At 55.3% G+C, this 25416-nt stretch overlaps 2 protein-coding genes across 7 annotated transcripts; one reads left to right on the forward strand and one right to left on the reverse strand.

The window, feature by feature from the left end:
• Nucleotides 1-856: 856 nt before the first annotated feature.
• On the reverse strand, nt 857-18745 carry PLA2G15 (phospholipase A2 group XV). 3 transcript variants are annotated; one of them, XM_044255885.1, is made up of 6 exons: nt 18724-18745; nt 8798-8954; nt 5742-5860; nt 5394-5492; nt 4784-5008; nt 857-2771 (listed from the first exon to the last, which is right to left on the reverse strand). In XM_044255885.1, coding segments are annotated over exons 1-6 (1113 nt in total). In that variant the 5' UTR covers nt 18725-18745; the 3' UTR covers nt 857-2259. The 3 variants fall into 3 exon arrangements, with proteins under 3 accessions (XP_044111820.1, XP_044111818.1, XP_044111821.1); XM_044255883.1 differs by lacking the exon at nt 18724-18745 and adding an exon at nt 11447-11648; XM_044255886.1 differs by lacking the exon at nt 18724-18745 and adding an exon at nt 11447-11649 and having other exon boundaries at nt 2617-2771; nt 4784-4883.
• Nucleotides 15335-25212, forward strand: ESRP2 (epithelial splicing regulatory protein 2). Of its 4 annotated transcripts, XM_044255879.1 has the most exons (16): nt 15335-17762; nt 18217-18824; nt 18903-19031; nt 20498-20611; nt 20721-20835; nt 21098-21196; nt 21420-21474; nt 21547-21657; nt 21738-21870; nt 21957-21999; nt 22172-22473; nt 22570-22782; nt 22891-23089; nt 23236-23422; nt 23725-23890; nt 23966-25212. In XM_044255879.1, exons 2-16 carry the CDS (start codon nt 18627-18629, stop codon nt 24053-24055), a joined length of 2154 nt encoding a protein of 717 aa, XP_044111814.1. In that variant the 5' UTR covers nt 15335-17762; nt 18217-18626; the 3' UTR covers nt 24056-25212. The 4 variants fall into 4 exon arrangements, with proteins under 4 accessions (XP_044111814.1, XP_044111816.1, XP_044111815.1 ...); XM_044255881.1 differs by having other exon boundaries at nt 15335-18824; nt 23970-25212; XM_044255880.1 differs by having other exon boundaries at nt 15335-18824; nt 21550-21657.
• Nucleotides 25213-25416: the final 204 nt, after the last annotated feature.

Here is a 25416-nt window from a genome sequence, read left to right on the forward strand (position 1 = left end):
ACTGCCCTAAAACCCCTCTCTGAGCTCCGCACCACAGACAGTCCCGGACCCCATCTCTATACATGTTTCCCTGTATCAGGCTCTCTGTTTCTCTGTATTTTTTTTTAAGATTTTATTTATTTATTTGACAGAGAGAGATCACAAGTAGGCAGAGAGGCAGGCAGAGAGAGAGAGGAAAGCAGGCTCTCCACTCAGCGGAGAGCCCGATGCGGGACTCGATCCCAGAACCCCGGGATCATGACCTGAGCCGAAGGCAGCGGCTTAACCCACTGAGCCACCCAGGTGCCCCTGTTTCTCTGTCTTTATCCATCTCCACTGACTCCCAGTCTTGGTCTCTGCCCATCTTGGTCTCTGTCCTAGTCTCAGCCTAGTTTCTCCTCCCTCAGTCTCTGTAGGGAGAGAGACAGATGGTGGGCAGATAATCTGAAGAAATGAAGTAGATGGGTTGTGTCTTAAAAAGAACTCTAAGATCAAAAGATGCTGAGACCTTAAAGTTGAGAGAGGACAAAAAGGCTGGGAAGGAGAGTCCAGCCAGGGTGACCTGCAGGACTGCCCCCAGCTCTACGGCAGCACGTGGGGCCTGTGGGCCAAGCAGGAACAGAGGGAAGGCAGGGGCCACATTCCAATGGGAATGTTTCAGGTCCTGGTTCTTAATCCCAGCAGAGGAAGCAGACTCCAGGAGATGGAGCAGGAGGATAAAGCCCGAATAGGTGCACAGAACCCAAGCTTTCCTTAGTGCTGAGAGAACCCATCAAGGCTTCAGGAAAGGTCTAGCCCCTGATTACCTGCCTCTTTATCCCCTTCACCACTCCACTACCTCCCTCCTCTCCTGCTCAGAACAGAGCTTCAGCCAGGGTACTTTACAGCATCCAGAATATTTTTATTGCCAGAATCAAGGTACAGCCTGCTTAGAACTCCATGAGGAGCCCACCACCCAGGAATAAAAGGAGAGAGAGATGCTGGGTATGTTCCCAACAGAGAAAATCCAGCTCCACAGAAACCTGGTGGGAGAGCAGCATGGTCCAGCCTGACTGTGACTCTGGGGTCATATCCTAGAGGCCAGACTCCAGTCTTGGCCTATAGCCACTTGCCCACTTGGAAATGACTGTCCCCAAGGCAGATTCAGACTCTCCATCCATCCCTGCGATTATATAGAAAGATCCATGAAGCACCTCTGGAACAGACAGAAAACTCTAAGGGGAGTCCTAAGCCACCTGGCTCTCTCAGGGGCTCACTCAAGTTTCTGGGCTAGTCTCTGCAGACTAAACACCACTGAGCTGTCTGGTGGGAGTAGGTGATAGGCAAGATGGGCAAGAGCCCTACCTCTTCTCAGCCCTGTGCCAGCCCACCTGGGTGCTAGAAATGGGATGGTAGGGTTAACAAGAGGGCAGCTCAGGGTAGCTCTGAATGGCCTCAGCTGCTTCCTTGAGTTTTCTTCATGAGTACCTAAAAGGCCATGGAACTGAGCCCTGCTCTCATCCCTGAACCACAGTCCCAGGGCAAAGGGAACCATCATCAATACTGTGGGTAACAGCCCAACCAAGGGGATCAAGGCTCCAGGGACAGAGCCCCCAAGAAATGGAGGGCCCCCTGCTGCCCAGTCCTGAGCTAGGCTGCTCTTGGAGGTAAGGGAGGTAGGAGTGAATGTCCCAGGACCTGGGGACCATGGAGAACAGAACCTGCCCCTGCCTGCAGGAGGAACCAGGCTGCTCCAGAAAGCCACAGTCAAGCTGTTGAGCAACAAGGCCATAGGCCACTCACAGCCAGTAGCAAGCCTACCTGTGGCCAGTTTGTGGGAAGATCACCGTAGGGACCAGAAGCCCATCCCTGGGACCTTTAGGGACAGGGACCACAGCTCAGTAATATCCCTCACAGGAAGACTGAGGGACCAGGGCCTGGTGGGTGAAATGTGAAAAGGCCACAGGGGTATGAGGAACAAATGGCCCCTGAATTCGGGATTGGGGCCAGGTGCCAGACGATCCGCCTGCGGAGCCAGTCCTGAGGTCACAGCAATCCCATCAGCAGCAGCATTCTTTCCAGCAAGGATCCCTCAAGTGAGGCCAGACTATTTCTTCCTTCTTCCCTCCCACAGAGGAAGGATAAGAAACAGCACTTCCCAGTGGCAGACGTGTCACAACCCAAGACTGAGGACCTTAGGCAGTCAGTCACAGACCATGCCACTCATGGGCCACGAGAGCCCCAGAGGACAAGAGAAGCAGCTATGGCCACACCATCCCACAGCCCTGCCTGGCACGGGGATCAGGGCCCAAGGAGCACACGTTTCAGGTAGGCCAAGGTGGTGGCATTGGCCAGCATCTCTATGTGCTCGCTGCCCGGCAGCGCCTGCAACGACACTTGCTGCTCCTGGCGTCCGCGCCAGGCCTGGCACTGCAGGGCACTCTGCAAGTTCACAGTGCCATCGCCGTCACCAAAGCAGATTTTGGGATCACGGTCTGGGAAGCTCTCGTAATAGAAGGAGTCTGGTGTGGGGACACCGGTGCCATAGAGGCAGTGCAGCGGCACGCCAGGAGGCACTGTGGCTTCAACCAGCCCCTCCGTGTCCTGCCGCATGAGCCACCCATCTTTGAAGCTGATGTCCTGGAAGAAGCGGTGATAGTCCCGCAGCGTGTAGTTGGTTGTGGGGGTGTGCACGAAGATCTTCCCAGATGACCAGGTGTAGTTGTAGGGCAGCAGCCAGCTAGTGGAGACGGCAGACCGCTGCTGCTCCCGGATCTTCAGGGGCCCGATGACTGGGATCCGATTGTTGTCTCCTGCAGGGAAAGGGCTCGCTCAGTCTGTGCTCAGGCATGCGCACTGGCTGGGGAGCACGGTGCAGCCAGCACCTCTATGGGGGGGGCCCCCCAGGAGGGGCCCAGTCAGCAATCCCGTGCCTCCATTATAACTCATCCACATTTTAACTCCCATGTTCCCCTTATTTCTGCTCTATCTGGGAAGCATGTGAGCGTAATTTGTTTCTTTCCTTCTGCACTTCGTCACCAGGGATTTAGGCAGCGCATACCCACGAGGTGATTCATTGTGTAAACGGTACCGTCCACTGAGCACTTGTCACCACTTGTGGGCACTGACCTTGCTGAAGGTCAGTCAGCACGCTGGCAGCCCAGAGACACATTCCTCTTTTTCTTTTCTTACACTGAGTTATGAACATGTTTCCCTTTTCCCAGGCTCAGTCTCAGGCCTGCCGCCAGCCACCCCGGTCGTATTCCACTCATCTGCCTGTCACTGGCCCAGGCAACCAGGCCAGCAGGAGTCAAGGCAGGAGGGGAGGCTGCAGGCAGAACGTGAAGCTTTCTCACACAGGAATGCCAACAACACAGCCGGTGAGGCCTCTGGGGAGTGAGCTGGAACTTGTTAACAGGGGTCATGTGATCTATTCAGGGCCCACAGCCACCCATCCCTGCATCTCTCTGACTGACCAGAGGCCATCTGCTCTTGTGGGGTTCTGGCTGTAGAACCCCTGAGGAAAAGGAAGCCCCTAGCTAGTCCATGACTACCACAGGCCTGTCAAGGCCTGACAGAACAGTTTCCCAGAACCTGAGGCACAGCTCTAAAGGGATTCACAGGGAGGCTCGGAAAGGCCGGAACCCGAGCCCCACCACAGCTCCTGTCTCAGACTCAGGCATGCCTCCATCTGTCCTTTCAGGTCCCGGCTGGACAGAGTACGTGGCTATAATGAGTCCTCTCTATATCTGGATTCATCGTCCAGCCAATCCAGCGTCACTACCGGGAGAGGCACTGGGTCTCACGTGATGGCAACTATCAGTTGACCAACAAGTAGGTCAGGCAGTGCTGATGATATGGGGAAGAAAGCTCCTCACATGCCGAGCACAGCTGCGGCTTGTGGCTCCTAAAGTAAGGGGCCATGGGTTTACCCCGTCCTAGCAGAGGGAGGGAGGAAAGCCCCCTGGCTACAGCTAGCACGGTGACAGTCATAAACAGGCAGGTGAACTGGGGAGGATTAGGGAAGGAGGTGGCGGCTTTCCCCACTGCCAGGCAAGGAAGCCCAAAGAAATCTGCACCTGCTTCCTCCCTGCATTACCCACAAAGGCTCCCCACTGCCACAGATGGAGGTCTAACTCATAAACAGGAAACTGTAGCCCAACTTTCCTTCTGTGGGGCAAAGGTGGAAAGGAAGAAAGGGAGAAGGCTCCCCCAAAGAAATTGGGGTCAGACTGAGTTAGGCCAGCCAGGCCAGAGCACAGTGTATGTGTGAAGACATAGGCAAAAGCAAATGCCTGTGTGACCAACAGTTGTGCCACTGCCTGGACACACTGGAAAAAAAAAATGTACACGGATAACCAAGGCCATCAACTAGTGGGATGAAATTGTTAGGTTCCGGGGCGCCTGGGTGGCTCAGTGGGTTAAGCCGCTGTCTTCGGCTCGGGTCATGATCTCAGGGTCCTGGGATCGAGTCCCGCATCGGGCTCCCTGCTCAGCAGGGAGCCTGCTTTCCTCTACCTCTCTCTCTGCCTGCCTCTCTGTCTACTTGTGATCTCTCTCTGTCAAATAAATAAATAAAATCTTTAAAAAAAAAAAAAAAAAGGAATTGTTAGGTTCCCTTTTGGAAAGTGTTAGGTTCTCTTTTGGAAAAAAAGATGGTTGGAAAAGCATATGACTCTGGAGAAAGAAGGATCCTCACCCAAGAGAAGAGACACAAAGTGGCCTGGAAGGACATTTGCTGAAGGAAAGAGAGAACACCATCCCTGACATCAGCATCCCCCCCACCCACCCCCAGCCATACTTGCTAGGTCTGGCAGGGTCTTACCTGAGGCCAGGACACGCCAAGTCTTGGCCACGCCCCCCCAGGGCGCACCCAGTGCCACAAACGCACGAATATACTTGTTCTTCCAGGCCTGTGGCTGTCGCTGCAGAAAGTAGAGTGTGTACATGTTGCCCATGCTGTGGGCAACCAGCACCACAGGGCCCCCATACAGCTGGTGCATCTCCTCGATCATCTCCCGGAGGGCCAGGAAGTAGGGCCCGTTTTCATCTGTAGGCCAGAGCCAGGCAGTAGTCAGGAAGGAAGGGTCCTGGGGCCTGAACCACTAAATGTTCTTCGGGTCAGATCCAAGACTAGGTGGGTGGTGAAAATGCTAAAATCCAAGGGGGAATTGTCTTCTTTCCCAAGATGGGAGGAAACCTAGGAGCTCCTTTTCTCCTCCTCAACCTCATTATCTCTCCCCAGGGCTCAGAGGCCCAGAAATCCTGGGGGGAGGAATGGGTAAGGATAGGACAGACTGACTAGGGGTGACAGCTGTGATTGCTAGGCTAGACACAAGAGGGCCCAGGGGAGGGGACAGTTCAGGGCCTATGGTGACTGTGACCTCATCCCCACCCCCCAAGACATCAGGGAGGAAGCAAAAGTAACCACTTACTTGGGGCTCGGCGCCAGTCATAGGGGGCTCCCCGGACATCCTCACCCCGTGTGTAGCCCCAGTCCACAAGGCTTTCTACCATGGTATGGAAATAGGAACCTGTAGACAGTAATGTATGGGAATTAGAGAGAGGACAGGCAGTGCTAACCCCCCACGCCACGCCCAATAAGGAGACTGGGACATCTACTGTAGAAAGATCCCCAAGGGAACACTGTAAGACTCAGTGGCTACACTGATTCGAGACAGTTTACAGGCTACCCTTTCAAACGAAGAGCACTTCTCCCACTCCAGGAATATAGCAGAACTTCCAGCCCCGTTTCCTGGAGGCCATAAGCAAGGGCTACATACCCACACTGCTTTTGCTGGGGTCCAGGAACTCTAGTGAAAAAGTCTTCCCAAAGCCAGGAACGCGCACATCCACACCATCTGGGAACTGGGTGGCCCGGGACGTACTGTTGTAGACCAGCCTGTCAGGGGAGGACATTGAGCTAGTGATCCAGAGGTGACACTGAACCTGGTGTGTCCTAATACTGCCCTGGATCCTGAGCCATATCCCTTACTGTCCTCACATTTGGCAGGAAGTATAGGGGAGACCAAAAAGTAACAAAGCAACTTTTATGAAGCACAGATCAGAGGAACCGCATCCACCTGAGGACCCCAACCAAGACCCATTCCGAAGATTGATCCAAGGACACTTGTCAAAGCGATAGTTTCTTCTCGGTGTCATCCACCTCAGAATGTAGCTCTTGGATTTGGATAGGAAAGGGAAGTGCGAGGCCTGGCTCTGCCATCCACATCACACTTGACCCAAAAGGCAGGCAGCCTAACCTTGCATGCACCCACTGCCCCATCTCTGCGGATTCATCTCCTCCCACCCACCATAAAACGTCACAGGGCAAAGGAGAGGGTAAGTGTAACACACAACAGAACCAAACAGAGAAAGCCCCACCTCCGGGCCTAAACACATGTGGCTGCTACGTGGATAAATAAATAAGGCCTGGAAGAACGACAGGACAGGGTGGTGGGAGACAGGAGGAAAGCTTTGTGCTAGACCAGGAACTCTGTTCTGGCCTCCCTGCTATCAAGCAGAAAAATGTGCCCAAGAAAACACAGGCTAGGGGTGTCTGGGTGGCTCAGTCTTTAAGCGACTGCCTTTGGCTCGGGTCATGATTCCGGGGTCCAGAGATCGAGTCCCACATCAGGCACCCGGCTCTGCAAGAGGCCTGCTTCTCCCTTTCCCACTTCCCCTGCTTGTGTTCCCTCTCTCACTGTGTCTCCCTCTGTCAAATAAATAAATAAAATCTTGGGGCACCTGGGTGGCTCAGTGGGTTAAGCCGCTGCCTTCGGCTCAGGTCATGATCTCAGGGTCCTGGGATTGAGTCCCGCATCGGGTCTCTGCTCAGCAGGGAGCCTGCTTCCTCCTCTCTCTCTCTGCCTGCCTCTGCCTACTTGTGATATCTCTGTCAAATAAATAAATAAAATCTTTAAAAATAAATAAATAAATAAATAAATAAAATCTTAAAAAAAAAGAAAAAGAGAGAAAAGAAAACACAGGCTAGACCTGCAATCCTTAATGGCCCTGAGTTCTAATCCCCTGAGATCAGCCACAGAAAGCTGACAAGATACCAACTTTGACCCAAATAATAGGTCCTGGGAGCCCATTTTCTCTAGGGCAACTTGTCAATGAACCCAGTGGCCACTCAGCAAAGTGGAGAAAACTTTCTACAAAGCCAAAGCAGCTCTAAACAGGTCAGATGTCCATGAAGGTTGACAAGCCCCGCTCAGTATCAGCCTGAAACGCCCATTGGCAGTACCTGAGACCACGTCTCTGGTATAAAAATAGATTTGCAGATCAACAGCCTAGAAATAACCTGATCATGTACAGAAGAGGAAAAAGTCAACAAAGCATGTGTCATAAACAAACAATTGGGAAAGGCAAAACACCTGGAGAATGAGCCAGTATGTCCCCAGGAAAAAAATTTAGTTTGTGAAACTACATTCAGTTCCAACATTTACTGAGTACCAATTGTGTTCCGGGCTCTATGTTTATAAAGATAAACAAGATACAAGTTCTGCCTTCAGGGAGCTGGGTCTTAGCTCAGAGTCACCCAATCTGGGTTTACATCTTGCTTCTGCCACTTATTAGTTGAGTGACCCGAGGCAACCTTGTAACGCTTTTTGAGTCTCCAGATTTCCTCATCTGAAAACAGTACCTGTCTCAGAGAACTGCTGTAAGACTAAATGAAAGAAAGTATGTAATATGGACAGTGCCTGTATTCCATAAGCAGTAATTCCCAAAACATTATCATCTTATTAGCGGGGAAACATCCTTGGAAGCAAAGTTATGGCACCTGATAAGGATGAAAGGAAACAGGCATGTGGCCTGGAGGAAGGAAAGGTTAAGAGCTCTGGGGAGTGGCAAGGGAAACTTTTCAGAAGGACCAAGCTCAGGTTTTAAAGAGTGAATGGGGGGTGCCTGGGTGGCTCAGTGGGTTGAGCCGCTGCCTTCGGCTCAGGTCGTGATCTCAGGGTCCTGCGAGAGTCCTGCATCGGGCTCTCTGCTCGGCGGGGAGCCTGCTTCCCTTCCCCTCTCTCTGCCTGCCTCTCTGCCTACTGTGATCTCTCTCTGTCAAATAAATAAATAAAATCTTTAAAAAAAAAAATAAAATAAAGAGTGAATGGGAAAGAATTTATAAGGCAAAGCGTGTAAAGGTAGATTCCGGGCTCAAAGAACCGTATGTACAAAGACATAGAGACCTGGTATATCCCAGGAGGAACAAGAAGCTGAGGGGCCAGTGGCCAACTCAGAGGCAAGGGAAAGGGTACAGCCATGTTGAGACTATACATAGGGGCTGGAGCATAGAATCTACATGTAAGTGGGCGCCTGGCCGGTTCAGTCGGTGAAGCATGGGACCTGTATCTCGAGACTGTGAGTCAGGTGAAGAGATTTTTTGATAGAGCCAGTGAGCAAGTAAGAGAGAGAAGGAGCAAGGGGAGGGGCAGAGGGAGAGAGAGAAGCAGACTTCCTAAGCAGGGAGCCTGGTGTGGGCTCGATCCCAGGACCCTGAGATCATGACCTGAGCCAAAGGCAGACTCAACCAACTGAGCCACCCAGGCGCCCAAATAAAATTTAAAAAAAAAACAAAAAACAAAAAAACAGGAATTCACACACAACGTGTGAATTACAAGGCATAAACTGGAGAGGTAGGGACAAGAGCTACAGGAAACAGAAAAAGTTCTGTCTGGGAGGGTGCAGAGTTGGTGCCAATCAGCCTGAGGAAATGAGAAGGGCAAGAGGTCAGTGACCTCAGGGTCTGCTGAGTGGGGAGGAGACAAAAACAGGTTCTAGAGATTTCTCTAGGCTGGGTCGGTGAGCAGCACCTCATCTGTGCCCCAGCCCCCACCTGATATTGTCAATCCAGCAGTCAATGATGACAGGCAGCAGCAGTTCGAGGTTGAGCCAGAGTGTGAAGTAGCTGTCCGTCCTCTTGGAGCAGAGGTAGTGCACAACCGTTGGCTTGTCTAGCTTTGCCTCCAGCTGGTTGCCCAAATCACCGGGCACTGCAGAGAGAGACAGAGCACGCATGAGGCCCTGGACCTGGCAGGCTGGGGACCCCTGAGGCTTGAACCCAAAGGCCTTCAACCCACAGCTGTTCCAGGCTACAGAGGAAGGCCTTGTTCACTCAAAGAAGGAGAGGGAAAGAAGACAAAACCCTGGGCCACTTAACCAACCAAAACTGAATCCAGGGAAGGCATTCCAGGACAAGCTTGGGGGGGGGGCAATGAACACAGGCAGCTGCCAGCCTACTGGGAGCCCAGTAAGGTTTCAGGGAGCAGACCATCTGGAGGGCCCTAGCCTCTCAGCACACCTGGACCCTGTGGCAGAGATGGCTACCCTGAAACATCACACCATTCCAGCCATGGCTCTGTAGGGGTGGGTGTGCCCCGGCCCAAGGATAACTTCTCTATGCCCAAGCTGGTCAACAGACCAGCTGCACAGAGCCTAGTCTACACAGAACCCTGGGGCCCTCCCGACACTCAAACCCATCCCTGCAGCTTCACTGCCCAATATTAAGGCCCTACTCAGAATATTTGTTCCCACTGACCTTTCAGGCCTCACCTGTTTCTACATGCCATGCCCTTGACACCTTCCAAGCACATCCTCATTTAGAATCCATGTTCACCAAGTGAACAACCAGCTATTGGCTCTCCTGAGCATTCTCTGGGCTCTACAAACCTAGCCCTGAAGAGGGCATGCCTTCCCTGTACATCATCTCACAGTGCCCTCAGCGAAACCATGGGAGGCAGGGGAGGCACCTGCCTTCACCTCCCTTAATAATACAGATGCAGAAGTGGGGAGTCTTCAGCATGACAGTACAGAGATCTTGGTCATTGTCTCCATCAAAAAGGAATTGGCTAAAAGAGGAAGCCACCAGATTTGCTGTGCCTGAATGCCCCTTGTCCTGGACAGGCTGTGTGGCCTCTAAAAATAGCAGTGGTCATTTCTTAAGCCCCTTTTTGCTTAAAACTAGGACAAGAGATATCTATGTACCCTTCACCTCAAATAACACTGGGAGAGAATGTCCTTACTATGCCCACTTTACAGATGAGGAGACTGAGGCTGAGGGGGTAGAAATGGCTTGTTACAGTCTCCTCCTGCCCAATTCTTTTTTATCACTTCTCTGGTCTCTGCTTCCCCTACCACCAATTTAGGTCTCACCTGGATGGTCACCCCTGGGTGCGATCCTCTGATAGCCAAGGTCAGGTCCCTGCTCTATGCACAGGAACAGCTCTTCTGCTGCCCACTGGGGTTTCCCAGGATTTATGCCAACACCTTCACTCTCTGAGAAGCTAGGCAGATTAGGATTTTGCGACTCTGGGGGCATCTGGGTGGCACAGTCATTAAGCTCTGCTTTCGGCTCAGGTCATGATCCCAGGGTCCTGGGGTCCAGCCCCACATCCGGCTATCTGCGCGGCGGGGAGCCTACTTCCTCCTCTCTCTCTGCTTGCCTCTCTGCCTACTTGTGATCTCTGTCTGTCAAATAAATAAATAAAATCTTAAAAAAAGAAGAAGAAGAAAGAGCATGGGGGTCATGCTGCAGCAGATTAGGTATTTAACATATACCTTAGGAATGTCTCTGCCTTTAGGAGTCCTGGCTGGCCACCAACTCAATACTTGAATGAAGCATCCAAGGCCCCCAAGACGAGTCCTGGCTGGCCACCAACTCAATACTTGAATGAAGCATCCAAGGCCCCCAAGACAGAAGTCTTTCCATGTCCACCACCACAAGGAAACACTGAGGCTCCTGCGTAGTTGCAGGGCCCAGGACCAAGGAAGGAATAGGCAGGGGAGATCATCTAATCCCAATATAGCCCACTCTAAACTGGTCTGGCAGGATTAAGAGTACAAGCATGTTTCCTCACATCTGTTCACAGCCATTGTTGCAACCCTTACTTCTGTCTTTAGCCATCTTCAGATTCCCTTAGGCCTCCCTCAGGCCCAAGGCCACCCATTTCATAAGTTTGGGGGTGGGGGGGAGTCTTGGTGGCAGGCTAGGAGAGTCATTCTTTCCCCAAAAAGCTTCCTTTTAATAATGCCTCCTGAAACATATGGGGTTGGGGGTCCAGAAAGACAGCCTCCTAGCCATGCCCAGACCAACAGTGAGGACCCTGGGACCAAGAGAACACCCAAGCTCCCACCAAGGCTCAGGAGTGGGGCCAAAGGACCTCGGTCTCTCCAGCTAAAAAAATGGGCATAAAGCAAGGCAACGCTTGGGACTGACGTAGACAGGGGTACTGAAGGACAACTGTACCGTAGCCTTCTCACTTACCCCATATTCTACAGAGGAAGGTGAGCAGAGGTTGACCACACCCGCGCCCAGCATGGCGGGAGGTGGACGAACAGATCCAGGTGATAAGACAGACAGTCATATGCTTCCCGACCTCGTGCTAGGAGCAGATGCAGACCGAGAAGATAGCTCCTCTCCCCGCCCCCGCACCCCGTCCTGCAAGACACTCAAACACACGGACCCACGACCGGACCCAAGCCTCACCCAGCACCACCGGAGGGGGACGTCCGACCGGGAGCGCCGGGTCCGCCAGGAGCAGGAGGAACAGAAAGCCACCCGGGAGCAGAGTCGCATGGTAGAGGCAGACGCGAAGCCCCATTGCGTGAGACCGCCGCTACAGGTCCGAGGTGCGGATTCAGCGCTCCGTGCTCGCGCCTAGGCCCGGGCGGCGGGGACGCGCTTAACCCCACCGCCCGCACTCGGCCACAAGGGCCTGACCAATCAGAATCCGCCTCCCCCAAAAGACCTGCCAATAGGGACTCGCCTCCAGGCACGTCCCTCCCAGTCGGAGCTCACCGCCCCGCCCCTGCGGATCCCAAGCCAGCTCCTTAGACTGCGCCGCACGCCGAGCGCATCGATCGATTGGGGTTCAGTCTGGCTTCTCCGTTCAGTCCGGGACCAGTGGGACCCAGCTCGCCGCTGCTGGATACCCAACCCATCCTTGGGTACCCAAAGTCCACGCTGCGCGCCCTCATTCCCGATTCCTGGCTCGTCCCGACCTGGGATCTGGAACGGGTTGGCCAGAGCGTGGGTTCAGGGTCCAGTGCTCGAGGCTGCTGAGACACTCTGGTCAGAGCAAGGGGAAGAAGGGGAGAAGTGAGTCCCGGAAAGTTATTGGGCCTTAGGGGACCGGGAGTTGACCAGGACCTTTGTGCAGCCCCCACACCAATTCTTCACACCCTGCCATGATGGCACGTGGGTTCAAGCAAGGGGTCCAGGGGTCCCCCTGCGTCTGTCCAGGGATTAAGCATGTGGGTAGGAGGGACAGGTAAAGGCCGAGTCAATGTGTGAGGGCTGCCTGGCCTAAAGTTTTAGTTGCAGGCATCATGGAGTCACCCTACGAGACTGAGCAGTTCTGGTGCCCCGGAGAAAGTAGGTTTGAGCCTCAGCCCTGTGGCCATGTCCTATTTGGCAGATTCCCTAGCAGAGCAGGACAAGTGTTCTGACCTTGTATTCCACCTACCATTCTTAGTCCACGCAAACTGAGGATCCAGAGAGGACACATATTCCCCGCTCAAGGAATCAGAGGCAAACATAATGGGCAGATTTGACAGCTGGCAGTATGACCAGCACCATAGGTCACTCCAGGATAAGGAGACCAGTATGTCTGGAGACTGAAAGTCTTGATCCTCCACATACTTCCTCCTGAGGGCCAGACAGCACCCTGATCCTCCTGTAGCTGGTCTTAAGACTTCTGGCACGCCCCTTCCTTCCTTCCTTCCTTCCTCTTGGCCAATCGCTGACCTTTTCTAGCCTTTCAGAGTAAGCCTGGATGAATCAACTCACCATCTTGACCAACCCCTCCTATGTTCTTACAGGGAAACACATTGGTGGTTGGGGTACACTACTCTCTGAAGGTCCAGCTATCTCTCTTGGGCCCCAGCAAGGACCCCAAACCCCTGCCTCCCCACCTCCATCCTAGGCCCCAGAAGAGGGGTTGCTGAAGACCAATCTAGTACAGGTCCACAGTGGGAGATCAGAGATACTTTCGCCAGTACTAGGGACAGGCAGGAGTCCAGAGTCAAGGGTTAAGTGGAGGGGGGGTAGGCATTAGGATGGCCTGGGCTGCCCTGGACTGTGGCCAGTCTGAATGTCTTGTCAACCCAGCAGCCTCAGGTGACCATGGGCCCTTCACAGGGTGTCCCAGTCCCGCAGGCCCAGAAGATGATAGGAACCATGGGCATTGCAGGGAGAGGATGTCAAGGCCTAGTTAGCAATGATCTGTGCCAACAAAGTGGAGAGGAGAGGGAATCAGAAGATAAGGATCTCCCCCTTCTCATAATGACTTTGTCATCCACATGATCCCTCCCTGGCTGCAGACCTGGGCACATCCTGGATTCTAGAAACTATTCTAATTCTCAAACCCACAACCCGGTAGTCACCAAGTCTTGCCAGTCTACCTTTCCAAAGCCAAACTACTTTCATCCCCACAGTAGCCTCCCTGCTCATGTCCCAGTTTATGCCCTTATTCCTATGGACTGTTCTCCATGGGTCAGGTTGACGCCATTAAACATTAAATGAAGCCCCTCGTTGTCCGCCTAATCCCACTCACGATGCTCCTACTGCAAGCATCATACCCATCTCACTCACAGTGAATGAGGACCCTGCAGGGGACTCTGGCCTTTTCCCATAACTTTCACTTCCTCTTTTCTTCAGTTGCTCATCTCCACCTTCAACAGGCTTCTTGCTCCCTAGAACAGGACAACCTCATTCTCACTCTGGACCTGTGCACTTGTTGCATGGGATCACTCTGCAGCCCCCATTTTTGGGGATTCAGCTGCGTTCTGCCTTTAGGTCTCAGCCCAGACACCATTGACTCTGAAGCAGCCCCTACCTGACTCCCAACGGAATATAATCCATGCAGGAGGAAGCCCTTCACCTGCCTGCTACTGGTGCACTGCCTTTTGGGTTACTAAGTACCATTGGCACAGTTCCAGGCACACAGCAGGTGCTGAACATATATTGATTGACTGAGTGCTACGCCCCCTTCTCTAACACTCCCCCACTTCCAGGATGCAGTCCTGGTTGGTGCTTGTCAGACCTGAAGAAGGAGATCAGGGACTGAGAGGTCCACAGGCTGGTTGGGCTACCTTCCTCAGATGAGAATCCAGCCAACAGCTTTTGCCCTTTTTCTGTGACACTGGACCCTTTGCATTCCCTCTTGCTTGCACAAGTTCCGAGCTCCCCTGTCTGGACTAGGTGGGTGCCTGGGCTTAGGGCAACGAAATCAAGACCACAGCTTCTGAGCTGGTTTGGTAGCCAGAGCTGATCCCATCTGGAGGCCAACTGATTCTCCCTAAAGCTCCCGGTTCATCAGGATCCTATTCCTCTGAAGCCAGAGCCTCCCTGGAATCACGAAAGGCCAAACAATGACCAAATCATGACCGAACAGGTTATTCTTATTTTTTTTTTTAAGATTTTATTTATTTATTTGACAGAGAGAGATCACAAGTAGGCAGAGAGGCAGGCAGAGAGAGAGAGGAGGAAGCAGGCTCCCTGCTGAGCAGAGAGCCCGATGCGGGACTCGATCCCAGGACCCTGAGATCATGACCTGAGCCGAAGGCAGCGGCTTAACCCACTGAGCCACCCAGGCGCCCTATCTCTTATTTTTTTTTAAAGATTTTATTTATTTATTTGATAGCGCTCAAGCACAAGTAGGCACAATGCAGGTAGACTGATAGGGAGAAGCGGCCTCCCTCTGAGCAGGGTGGCCACTGTGGGGCTTGATCCCAGGACCCTGGGATCTCAACCTGAGCCAAACGGAGACATTCAACCAACTGAGCCACCCTGGTGCTCCCAGAACAGGTTATCTAACCTGGCTTAGGCATCAAAGAATGTTACATGGAGGAGGAATTATTTGAGATGGGTCTTTTTTTTTTTTTTAAAGATTTTATTTATTTATTTGACAGAGAAATCACAAGTAGATGGAGAGGCAGGCAGAGAGAGAGAGGGAAGCAGGCTCCCTGCCGAGCAGAGAGCCCGATGCGGGACTCTATCCCAGGACCCTGAGATCACGACCTGAGCCGAAGGCAGCGGCTTAACCCACTGGGCCATCCAGGCGCCCCTGAGATGGGTCTTGAAGAGTAAGTAGGAATTCGCCAGGAAAACAAAGAGATGCCTCCAGGTAGGGAGCTTAGTATGTGCAGCAGCCTGGAGGCCTGAACAATCACAGTGTGTCCGGGGCACATGGTGGTGGGAGTGGAACAGAGAGGCTGGAGGTCTTGAAAACCAAGCTTAAAAACCTGGCCTATGGGGGCCCCTGGGTGGCCGGTCGTTGAGTGTCTGCCTTCCGCTCAGGTCATGGTCCCAGTGTCCTGGGATCAAGCCGGCATTATCCGGCTCCCTCTCCCACTACCCCTGTTTGTGTCCCCTCCCTCTCTCTGTCAAACAAATAAATAAATCTTAAAAAAAAAAAAAAAAAAAGACAAACAAACTTGGCCTATGCCCAGGAAGCCAGGAGCGGTAAAGATGCTCTAACCAGAAGGAGGCGGTCTCAAGGCCCTTCCCTTTTCACTTCTGTCGTGGAGCATTGCCCCAGGTTGGGCTCTCCTGGGCAAGTCCCTCCTCCCAGCCCCCAGCACCTGGTTCAGGCGACAGGGTCAGTGCGCCCCCTGGTGGGTACTCAGCGGAGATTCGGCAAAGGCGCTTAGCGGGAACCTGGGTGGAGCCCAGAGCGCTGGCTACTCAGGCGGCTCGGGAGATAAGGAAGGGTAGCGGCAGATGGTCGAGTTGTGGGCCACGGGGCCGCCGAGGGTGTGGATGGCCCTGAGGCGGCGAGTGTGGATCTCCGCAGTGGATCCAACAAGGCATCCAGCGGAGACTCCTCTTCCACAGTGGGATATTTTCTGGCCTGGCAGGGAGAGAGGAGGGCGCTTTTACACCACTCCTAGACTCCTGGTAGATCCCCATAACCCGCCACACTCCCAGGCTCACATGAGGATTCCCAACCTATATCTGCCCCAACCTTCATGTACCCGCCGCTGGAGCGCCAGATTCAGCGACTGTGTGTGGCCTGGCTCACAGGACCAAGTTCCTTTCCCCGTGAGTACCTGAATTACACTTTGGGAAACGCTACGGGCTGGACCTTTGGAGCCTTGTTCACCCCTTTCACGTATGTTATTTCCAATTAATTAATTAACGATTAACGATTTATGAACCCTAGTAGCTAGGTTAGGATGGGGGACACTGCTCAATGAAATCGAGAAATCTCAAACTACTGTGGCGACCCCTACTACAGGGGGAGATGCCTTGAGAGAAAATGCAGGACATGGGATGGGTTGGAGAGGAGGAAAGAGCTCAGATGAGACTCCCAGAGGAAAAAGACCTGTAGCCCCAGGGAAGGGTACTGAAATATCCAAAGGCTCATGATGCAAAGCAAAGCACTTTGACAACCAATCATTCATTCATTCATTGTCTTGAGCAAGTACTACAAGCCAGGCAATGTGGTAAGCACTGGGGATGAGCCTGTCCTCCAGGGCCTGAGTTCCCAGTGGATGTGGTGTAGGGAGACAATAAAGGATTTACTGTGTTAGAAGTTACTTGGGGGGGGGGGGAGGAGTGAGGGTTGTTTAGTATTAATATGTGTGATCTGGGAGGATCCATCTGAAGATGAGTAAAGGAGCTCAGCAAAGCAGGGGCCCTAATGTTAAAGAATTTAGTTTTTTAAGAGTCCAATCATCGGGAACTGTCATGCCCCACGCTGCCAGGATGGCTAGGGGTGCCACACTGGAGAGGTCACCTCAAAAAAGGTGGCTTCCGTGAACACCTGACCTCGAGACCCACGCTGAAGGAAGAACAGGGAAGGGCCTAGTGTGAAGGTCTAGAGGTTCAATGGTTGAGGGCTCCCGGAAGGTTGAGACCAAGATCGAGTTAGCGCTCAGATGGCAAGGTGGTGACGCCGGACTGTCTTGTAGAAGCTGGAGCCCAGAGAGGAGCCCTACAAAGAGGCACGCCCGCCAAAAGAGTTTTAGGAGAGGCCGTGAGGGTGAACACGGGTTTGAGGCAAAGGCTTGGATGGAGGAAAAGCCCAACTCCGCCAAGCGCACGCGCGCTCCAGGGCGGATAGGGGAGGAGCCTTACTTCGCTCTTGGGTCCCGCCCCCAAACAAATATTTGACATTCCAGGCTTATCTAGAGGCTAACTGGACCCGCAGAGCGAAGTTTCCCCCTCCCGCAGGGCCTGATTGGCCTAGCGCTTCCGTCGTCGGAACCAGCCGGCAGGCGCCGGAGTGGGCTGTCCGGAAAGGGGCGGATACCCGCCTATACCAGAGGAAGCGCTCGTCACCCGAAGCCGCTGGAAAATCTGTTTGTTTCCTACTCCCGGCGCAAATCACTTCCGTGCTGGGCACGTCGGTCTCTTTATCCGTTAAGTAGGGATGCGCGGAAGTGTGGGTTTAATGGGCAAGGCCTCGGAAGCGCCTGTCCACCCCGGGCTCTTTCTCCATCGTCTGAACGTCCGGACGCTGCGCCCAGCTTTTCCGAAAGCGCTAGGTGCGGCTCCCGCCTCAGTTTCCGCGCGGCCTTGGCGCAAGCCCACGTCCTTTCCTCCCGCCATACTCTTCAGTTTCTCAATCATATAAACGGGGAGCACTTAGCGAAGTCCAGGGCGGCCTGGAAATGCGCCGTAAAGGAGCCCCACCAAGCACGACGGGGCGAAAGGGTGTTGGAGGTCCTCCACGCGGGGCTGCCCTTACTGGGTTGCTGGTCTCGGATGGAGAAGAGATGGAGGATCTGCAGCCCGCACGCGCACAGTACACCTTCGCCGCTAGCCCCCACCCGCCGGCGCGCTCACATCTCCAGAGGTCAGGAGGGGAGGGCGACGAAAACAGGCAGCAGTTTCCACGTGGGGTAACCCCGAACATTAGGCTTACCCCCGTCGGGAGTGGCGCTCTCTGGAGTCGGAGCGGGCGCGCTTTCTGCTTCCCCAGCACCGAGGCCTGCACACCACCTAGTGTTCGGCACTGCGGGCAGGTCTTCCCACGTGTGTGGACGAGCCCTGCCCCGTGACCTCTACTCCCCCATTCCCATGGCTCTAAGAACCTCTGCTGATCCCCGACCCTCCCCCTAATACACTTGGCCTCTGGTGACCACCCCCGCACAGGCCTCTGGGTGATATCCCGTAATTCACCTCCCTGTTAGGTGACTTCTGTCACCCCCCGACCGGCCGTCATGACCCCCCCCACAGCCCCTATACTGCCTCCTGGTGATTATCACAAATCCCGTGTGACCCCTGTTTTTGCACTGTTCTTGGCGCAGGCCTCATGGTGGGAAGGGACAGAGAGTAGAACGACACCGAATCAGGCGAAGCCCTTTGACGGAATGGGAGGCCGGGCCGTGAGCGCGTACCCAGACCGGGCGTCTGAGCAGGCACGCGCTGGTCTAGGTTATAGCAGCCTTCCCCGCTGTTCCCCCGGCTGCCCTCGGTCACGTGGCCCGCGGGGCCGACAGGTAACTCGCCGGGAGAGGGCGGGGGCCAGTAGCCGCCCCGCCCCACGGGGCGCCGCGGGCGGGTCTCAGCAGCGCCCACAGCGCCAGCCGGGCCGCAGGTGCCGCCCCCGACACACGGTGTCCCGCCCAAGCTGATTCGTGTCTGCCGTCGGCCGGTGCGTGCGTGCGCCTCGTCGGTCCGCGTGTGTCTGCCCGAGCGCCCCCCTTCCTCTGCGGCCATGACTCCGCCGCCTCCCCAGCCACCGCCCCCGGGCCCGAACCCCACCTCAGACTCTGCCGCCGACCCCCGCCCCGGGCCCGGACCCCTGGTCGTACTGTTCGGAGCCACGGCCGGTGCGCTGGGGCCGGACCTCGGTTCCGATGAGACCGACTTGATCCTCTTAGTCTGGCAAGTGGTGGAGCCGCGGAGTCGTCAGGTACGGTGAGAAGGGGTTGGTGGGGTCCCCAGGATCCGAGGGGAACAGTGGCTGATAGGTTTCTCCCGCCGCTCGTAGGTGGGGACGTTGCACAAGTCATTGGTTCGCGCCGAGGCGGCCGCACTGAGCCCGCAGTGCCGCGAGGCGAGCGGCCTGAGCGCCGACAGCTTGGCGCGGGCCGAGCCGCTGGACAAGGTGCTGCAGCAGGTGAGCGCTGGGGCCCGGGTGAGTGGAGGCATGGCGGGGCCGCGGGGACATTTCTCAGCGGGAGAGGCGGCAGGAGGCAAGGCCTGGCGTGCTGCGACCAACTGGCCTGGGCGGTAGGACGAGTTCCTGTTGTTTAAAAGTTTCAGAGATTCCCGCGTGTGCCGGCCGTTCCTGGGGGCACCTTCCTTTTCAGCCTTTCCAGGGATTCACTCCTACTGACGCGGTGGGCTGGAAACTGCGAGACCCCTCCCAGGGCCGGCAGGGCTGTGGGGTGAGACGCCTCTGGGAACCTGCCTGGCCAGGTCTCCGAGAACGGCGGTCGGAAGGCAAAAGGGCCCAGGGGCCTGGTGTCGGCCATAGGTCACGGTCCCCGCCGCCGGCGACGTCGGCCCACCCACCCGCCTAGGAGACGCTGGAGCGGGGGAGTAGGGCGGGGTCTGCCTGCAAGGCAGACGCCGCCAGGTGTAAGCTGCTCGTCTAGGCCTGTCCCGGCCGGCTGGCCAGGCGTGGGCGCTGTCCGGACCCCGCCTGAAGGCTACCTGTCTCCTGAGTGCAAAGGCCCAGGGTGCCTCCCAGTCCTGGCTGAAGTGGGAGGCGGCTCCCCTGCTGTTTTCTTTTTCTTATCTCCTGTGTTGCACTCCTGAGCCTGATTCTTGAGTGTAATGAGTTTAAGTGCTTTACACACACAAATTCTTTCATTTTCCAACAACGCCGGTGGTTCTTGATGAGGTAGAAACATGTTGAACCTGATCCTGTTCCAGAAGGGCTCCCAGGTTAGACCCTACTTGGGGAGCGCGCTGAAGGAGAACTGGGTTGGCTCGCTCTGGGCCTGTGCCTAGTACTTCTACTGTTCTCGAGCAAGGAGGAAGGCTGGGGGGCCCGGAGGTGGGGGGTGGGGCTGGGCAGCTTGAGAAGTGCCACCCCCTCTGTGAGCAAACAACTCCGTGCCAGCTGGTCGATAGTGTGGGTCAAAGCTCATGCTGCCCAGGGCGTCCAGGTGTGGAGCTCTGTCCTTGGATTTTCTCTGGCCCTCGGTTGGTCAGACCTAGAGGCGGGGCTGCCATTGACCGAGAGCCAGCTATGCCCCAAGCAGGAGGATTGGGCCTCCCCGACCAGTCTGAGGGTGGTGCCTGGTCAGGGACAGGTTTAACCTGCTTTGCCCCGCCCCTTCCCACCTGCTTGTCCCACTCCACCAGGTGTTTGCTCTGGCCCTACTCCAGACTCTGAGGAGTGTGTTTGATGGGGGCTTTGGGTGATACGTGTCTGCCCCCATTTGGCCTGGAGAAGGTGACAGTGTTCTGGGGCAGAAGAGGGACACAGAACCAGGCCCCACACCTATGGCCAACTCCTCCCCAGGCAGGGTAGGGCTGAACATCTAGCTGAACCTGCTTTGCAGCCTGTGCCCTCCCTCCTGCCCGCCTAGCTATGAGCATGTGTCTCTCTCTCTCCCCACTCCCTCTCCCCAGTTCTCACAGCTGGTGAGCGGGGATGTGGCTCTGCTAGGTGGGGGCCCCTACATGCTATGCACTGATGGGCAGCAGCTGCTGAGACAGGTCCTGCACCCCGAGGCCTCCAGGAAGGTATGCCACTGAGGGCACAGCAGGGGGTAGGGTTCCCAGGACCCCTGTCATGGGGTTGGGCAGGGCCACTCAGTTCCCCCCACTCATGCCCCTTCCCATGTGCCTCCAGAACCTGGTGCTCCCCGACACCTTCTTCTCCTTCTTCGACCTCCGCAGAGAGTTCCATGTGCAGCACCCAAGCACCTGTCCTGCCAGGGAGCTCACCGTGGCCACCATGGCACAGGGTACCTGCGACCCGGAAGGGTTAGGTCGGGGGGAAGCTGTGTTTGACTGTGTGCATCCTGAAGGGTTACACACACGAGTTTACATTATCTGTAAAGTCCTTGACGAGACATGCCTTCGTGTGGGTGCTGGGGTATGTCTGAAATAGGGACATATGTCTGCATATGTCTGGGATGGGGACTTGTAAGGGCATATATGAGCCGGATCAGAACAAATGTTTGCCTCTCTGTTGGGATTTCCTTATTGTTATTTCTCTGCTCATAGACTTGGGGCTGGAGACAGATGCCACAGAGGATGACTTTGGGGTCTGGGAAGTGAAGACAATGGTAGCTGTCATCCTCCACCTGCTCGAAGAGCCCAGTGGTAAGGTTTCCCTCACCACCTGTCACCTGCTCTCAGGACTAGGGGATGTCTGCGTCTTACATCCTCAAAGTCCCCTTCCCCACTTGCTACCTTCTTTGAGAGACCATAGGTAGAAGCTCCTTTGTCACCTTCTTATCCCCCTCAACTGTCCTCTCTTTGCAGAGCTTGGTGGGGAGACCCCCCTCCACCAGACCCTGCTGACCCCCATGCCATCTCCTCTCAGGTCAATTGTTTTCGAAGGCAGAGGTGGTAAAGCAGAAATACGAGACAGGCCCTTGGTGAGTGTGAGGGTGGGGCTGAGGTGGGGGGGCCAAGAGCTGCGGGGCTCTGACTCTGCCCTGCCCCCGCAGCAGCAAGGCCGATGTGGTGGACAGTGAGACCGTGGTTCGGGCCCGTGGGTTGCCCTGGCAGTCGTCAGACCAGGATGTGGCTCGGTTCTTCAAAGGACTCAACATTGCCAGGTGGGTCTGGCAGGGTGGGCGGGCTCTGGAGGGCGGGCCTGCCCCTGAGGCACTAACAAAGCACTGCACTGGCTCTGCAGGGGTGGTGTCGCCCTCTGCCTCAACGCCCAGGGCCGCAGAAATGGCGAGGCCCTCATCCGCTTTGTGGACAGCGAGCAGCGGGACCTAGCGCTGCAGAGACACAAGCACCACATGGGCGTCCGCTATATCGAGGTGGGGCTTTGGGCTGGGAGTAAAGCAGGGCAGAGCTGAGGCCCACCAGACTGCAGACCCATGGGCTGTCCCCATTGTCCCCACAGGTATACAAAGCAACAGGAGAGGAGTTTGTGAAGATCGCGGGGGGTGAGTATGCTCCCGGCAGCACCTCGCTCTGCTAGTTCTCTGTCCGTGTCCCACTTGCCCACCACTGCCCCCCTCCCCACTTTCCTGTCCCCTTCCCAGCATGCCACGTGAAGGCGGGTATCTGGAAGGGCACAGATGAAGTCAGTGGGTGACTCCCCTGCCTCTCACCAAGGCACATCACTAGAGGTGGCTCGTTTCCTGTCGCGGGAAGACCAGGTGATACTGCGGCTGCGGGGACTGCCCTTCTCGGCTGGGCCGGAGGACGTGCTGGGCTTTCTGGGGCCCGAGTGCCCGGTGACTGGGGGTGCTGACGGGCTGCTGTTTGTGCGCCACCCTGACGGCCGGCCCACCGGTGATGCCTTTGCCCTCTTCGCCTGTGAGGAGCTGGCGCAGGCTGCGTTGCGCAGGCACAAGGGCATACTGGGTAAGCGATACATCGAACTTTTCCGGAGCACTGCGGCTGAGGTGCAACAGGTGAGCGCCCAGGGCTCTCCCTCCTCCCGTGTGCGTCTCCTCCAGGGTCCCCCGTCCCACCTGGCTTGACGGGCCCATGGCTGCCTTCCTTGCCAGGTCCTGAACCGCTATGCATCCAGCCCACTCCTTCCCACACTCACCGCTCCCCTGCTCCCCATCCCCTTCCCACTGGCAGCGGGGACTGGGAGAGATTGTGTGCGCCTTCGAGGCCTGCCCTATACAGCCACCATTGAAGACATCCTGAGCTTTCTGGGGGAGGCAGCTGCTGACATCCGGCCCCACGGGGTGCACATGGTGCTCAACCAGCAGGTGAGGCTTTTGCCGGCAGGGCGACCGACACGGTCAGAGAGGGCTGTGTGGTTGGGAGCGAGGCACTCTTGCCAGGACAGGTTGTTTATGAGACGACCCTGTGCACAGGGTCGGCCCTCAGGCGACGCTTTCATCCAGATGACATCAGCAGAGCGGGCCCTAGCTGCTGCCCAGCGTTGCCATAAGAAAGTGATGAAGGAACGCTATGTGGAAGTGGTCCCCTGCTCCACGGAGGAGATGAGCCGTGTGCTAATGGGGGGTACCTTGAGCCGCAGTGGCATGTCCCCTCCACCCTGCAAGCTGCCCTGTGAGTGTTACAGGGGCTGGGGAAGGAGGCATGTGGGGGCCAAGCTGTTGTAAGCCTCTCTTTCTGCAGTGGGGACTCTCTTCTGGCTGCCTCACCCAGGGCAGTGCTGGGCTCCCTGCAGATGCACTCTCTGCTTCTGCCTCCAGGCCTCTCACCACCTACCTACGCCACCTTCCAGGCCACCCCAACACTCATCCCGGCTGAGACGGCCGCCTTGTATCCCTCTTCAGCACTGCTCCCGGCTGCCAGGGTGCCTGCTGCCCCTACCCCTGTTGCCTACTACCCAGGGCCAGCCACTCAACTCTACATGAACTACACAGCTTACTACCCCAGGTACCAGCTGCTGAGAAAATTCCACAGTCTTGCCCCCATTCTGGTGTGCGGGAGGGTCATGATCCCCTTCCTGGGCCACGTAATCCAAGGTCTGTCAGAGCTGGGACTTAATCAAAGATGGACAAGGAAGTGACTGGTATGGTCTGGAGAATACCGTCTACAAATGAGAATGGAAGACTCTGGAGACAGAAGTTTTAGGGAGGAGGAACTGAACTAAACACAGGCAGAGACGGGAAGAGGGAGGGAGGCAGGTCTAGGCCACAGATGGGACTACATTCCTAATCCTGCCTCTTCCATCCTAGCCCCCCAGTGTCCCCGACCACTGTGGGCTACCTCGCCACACCCTCTGCTGCCCTGGCTTCTGCTTCCACCTCAGTGTTGTCCCAGCCAGGAGCCCTGGTCCGTATGCAGGGTGTCCCATATACAGCTGGTATGAAGGATCTACTCAGCGTCTTCCAGGCCTATCAGGTGAGGTGTGGCTGGAGGGCTTGGGAACTGGCTGAACCTACAGCTCCCTCTCCTAAATCTCTTTCTCTTCCGCAGTTAGCCCCTGATGACTACACCAGTTTGATGCCTGTTGGTGACCCGCCCCGAACTGTGCTACAGGCCCCCAAAGAGTGGGTGTGTTTGTAGGTGAGGGAGCCAGGAGGTAAGAGCTGGCTAACGTCTGTCATGTCTCTCTTGGCATCCAGAGAACCAGTACCCTCAACCAGGTGGCTCCTTCCTGGGCTTGTCAAAGCTCTCAGCACCTAGAATGAGCTCAAGCCCCAGCTCCATCTCCCACTTGTTGCTCTGCCTGTTTACCCCAAAGATGACGGCTGGACCCTATATGCAGGGCTGGGGGTGGAATGGTGTTACCCTGCTCCCAGTGGCCTGATCTGGGCCTCCTGAATACCACCATGAGATCCTTCGATCTGTTTGGCCATGGTCCGTACCCAGATTCTGTGGGGCTGATGTCCACAGCAGGCACGCTTGCTTTTTAAAAATGTAAGCCCTGGTGCCTTCAATGTATGACTCCTGGGAGCTTCTGAGTAAAGATCCCAATATTCTGCTTTCCCTTTCCCTTCTGGTAGGGGGCAGGGAGGCGGAGAATGCTGGCCCCAGCCCCTGGAATACCTGACCCTTAGTGGCCACATTGTGCCATGGGTCCAAGGACGCTAGCTCTCCTCCAACTTGGCATAAGGACTATGAGTGGCAAAAGCACAGACTGTTTTGACCGACTGCACTGCAGTATCCCCAGAGGACACTAGGGGGCAGGAGGCCTTCACACAAAAACTCAGGCCTGAATTTTAAAGGGGACTTACTGCCTACTTTTCATGCACACCTTGGGCAGGCCAGTTGTCCTGAACTCAGTAGACATCGTGGAATGTCCTTTGCACCCATTAGAGGGTACAGAACTGAAGCTTCGGAAGGAATGTGGAACTCTACTCACTCCTCCGTAAAATAAACAAAGGTTCCTAACCAAGTGGACTTTTAAAAGCCAAAGTGCCTTTAGCTGCTTTGGACTCCCGAGTGTGGGGCTCCACACCTGCCCCAGGGAGAGGAAAACTCAGGCAGATTTCAAGGACAGTGTTAACCTGTCACCGCTTATTACTTCAGCCCTGTAACTGAGGAACCTGAATTGCTGGCTCTTCCCTTTGTTACTTGTGTAAGGAGCACTGTACTCCTATAAAAGGTTTTAAAGTACAAAATGTGTAAGAAAACACAATCCCAAGTGCTGTAAACATAACAGAGAACCAATTCCTTAACTGTACGTCGCCCATTTTATAAAATACAAGGTTTCAATTGAACCCTTCTGAGCCTTGAAAGTAACCATCTATTCTGAATATTACAAACAGGGCTTCAAGGCCAGGGGCGCCTGGGTGGCACAAAACTCGGTTTTGGCTCAGGTTGTGATCTCGGGGGTCTCCCTCTCCTGCCAAAATAAATAAATCTTTAAGAAAACAATCCCACCATTCAAGGGCTTCATGGCGAGATCCTAGCAGAGCTCCAGT

Source organism: Neovison vison, chromosome 7 (genome assembly GCF_020171115.1).
Source record: "Neovison vison isolate M4711 chromosome 7, ASM_NN_V1, whole genome shotgun sequence".
NCBI classification, from domain to species: Eukaryota; Metazoa; Chordata; class Mammalia; order Carnivora; family Mustelidae; genus Neogale; species Neogale vison.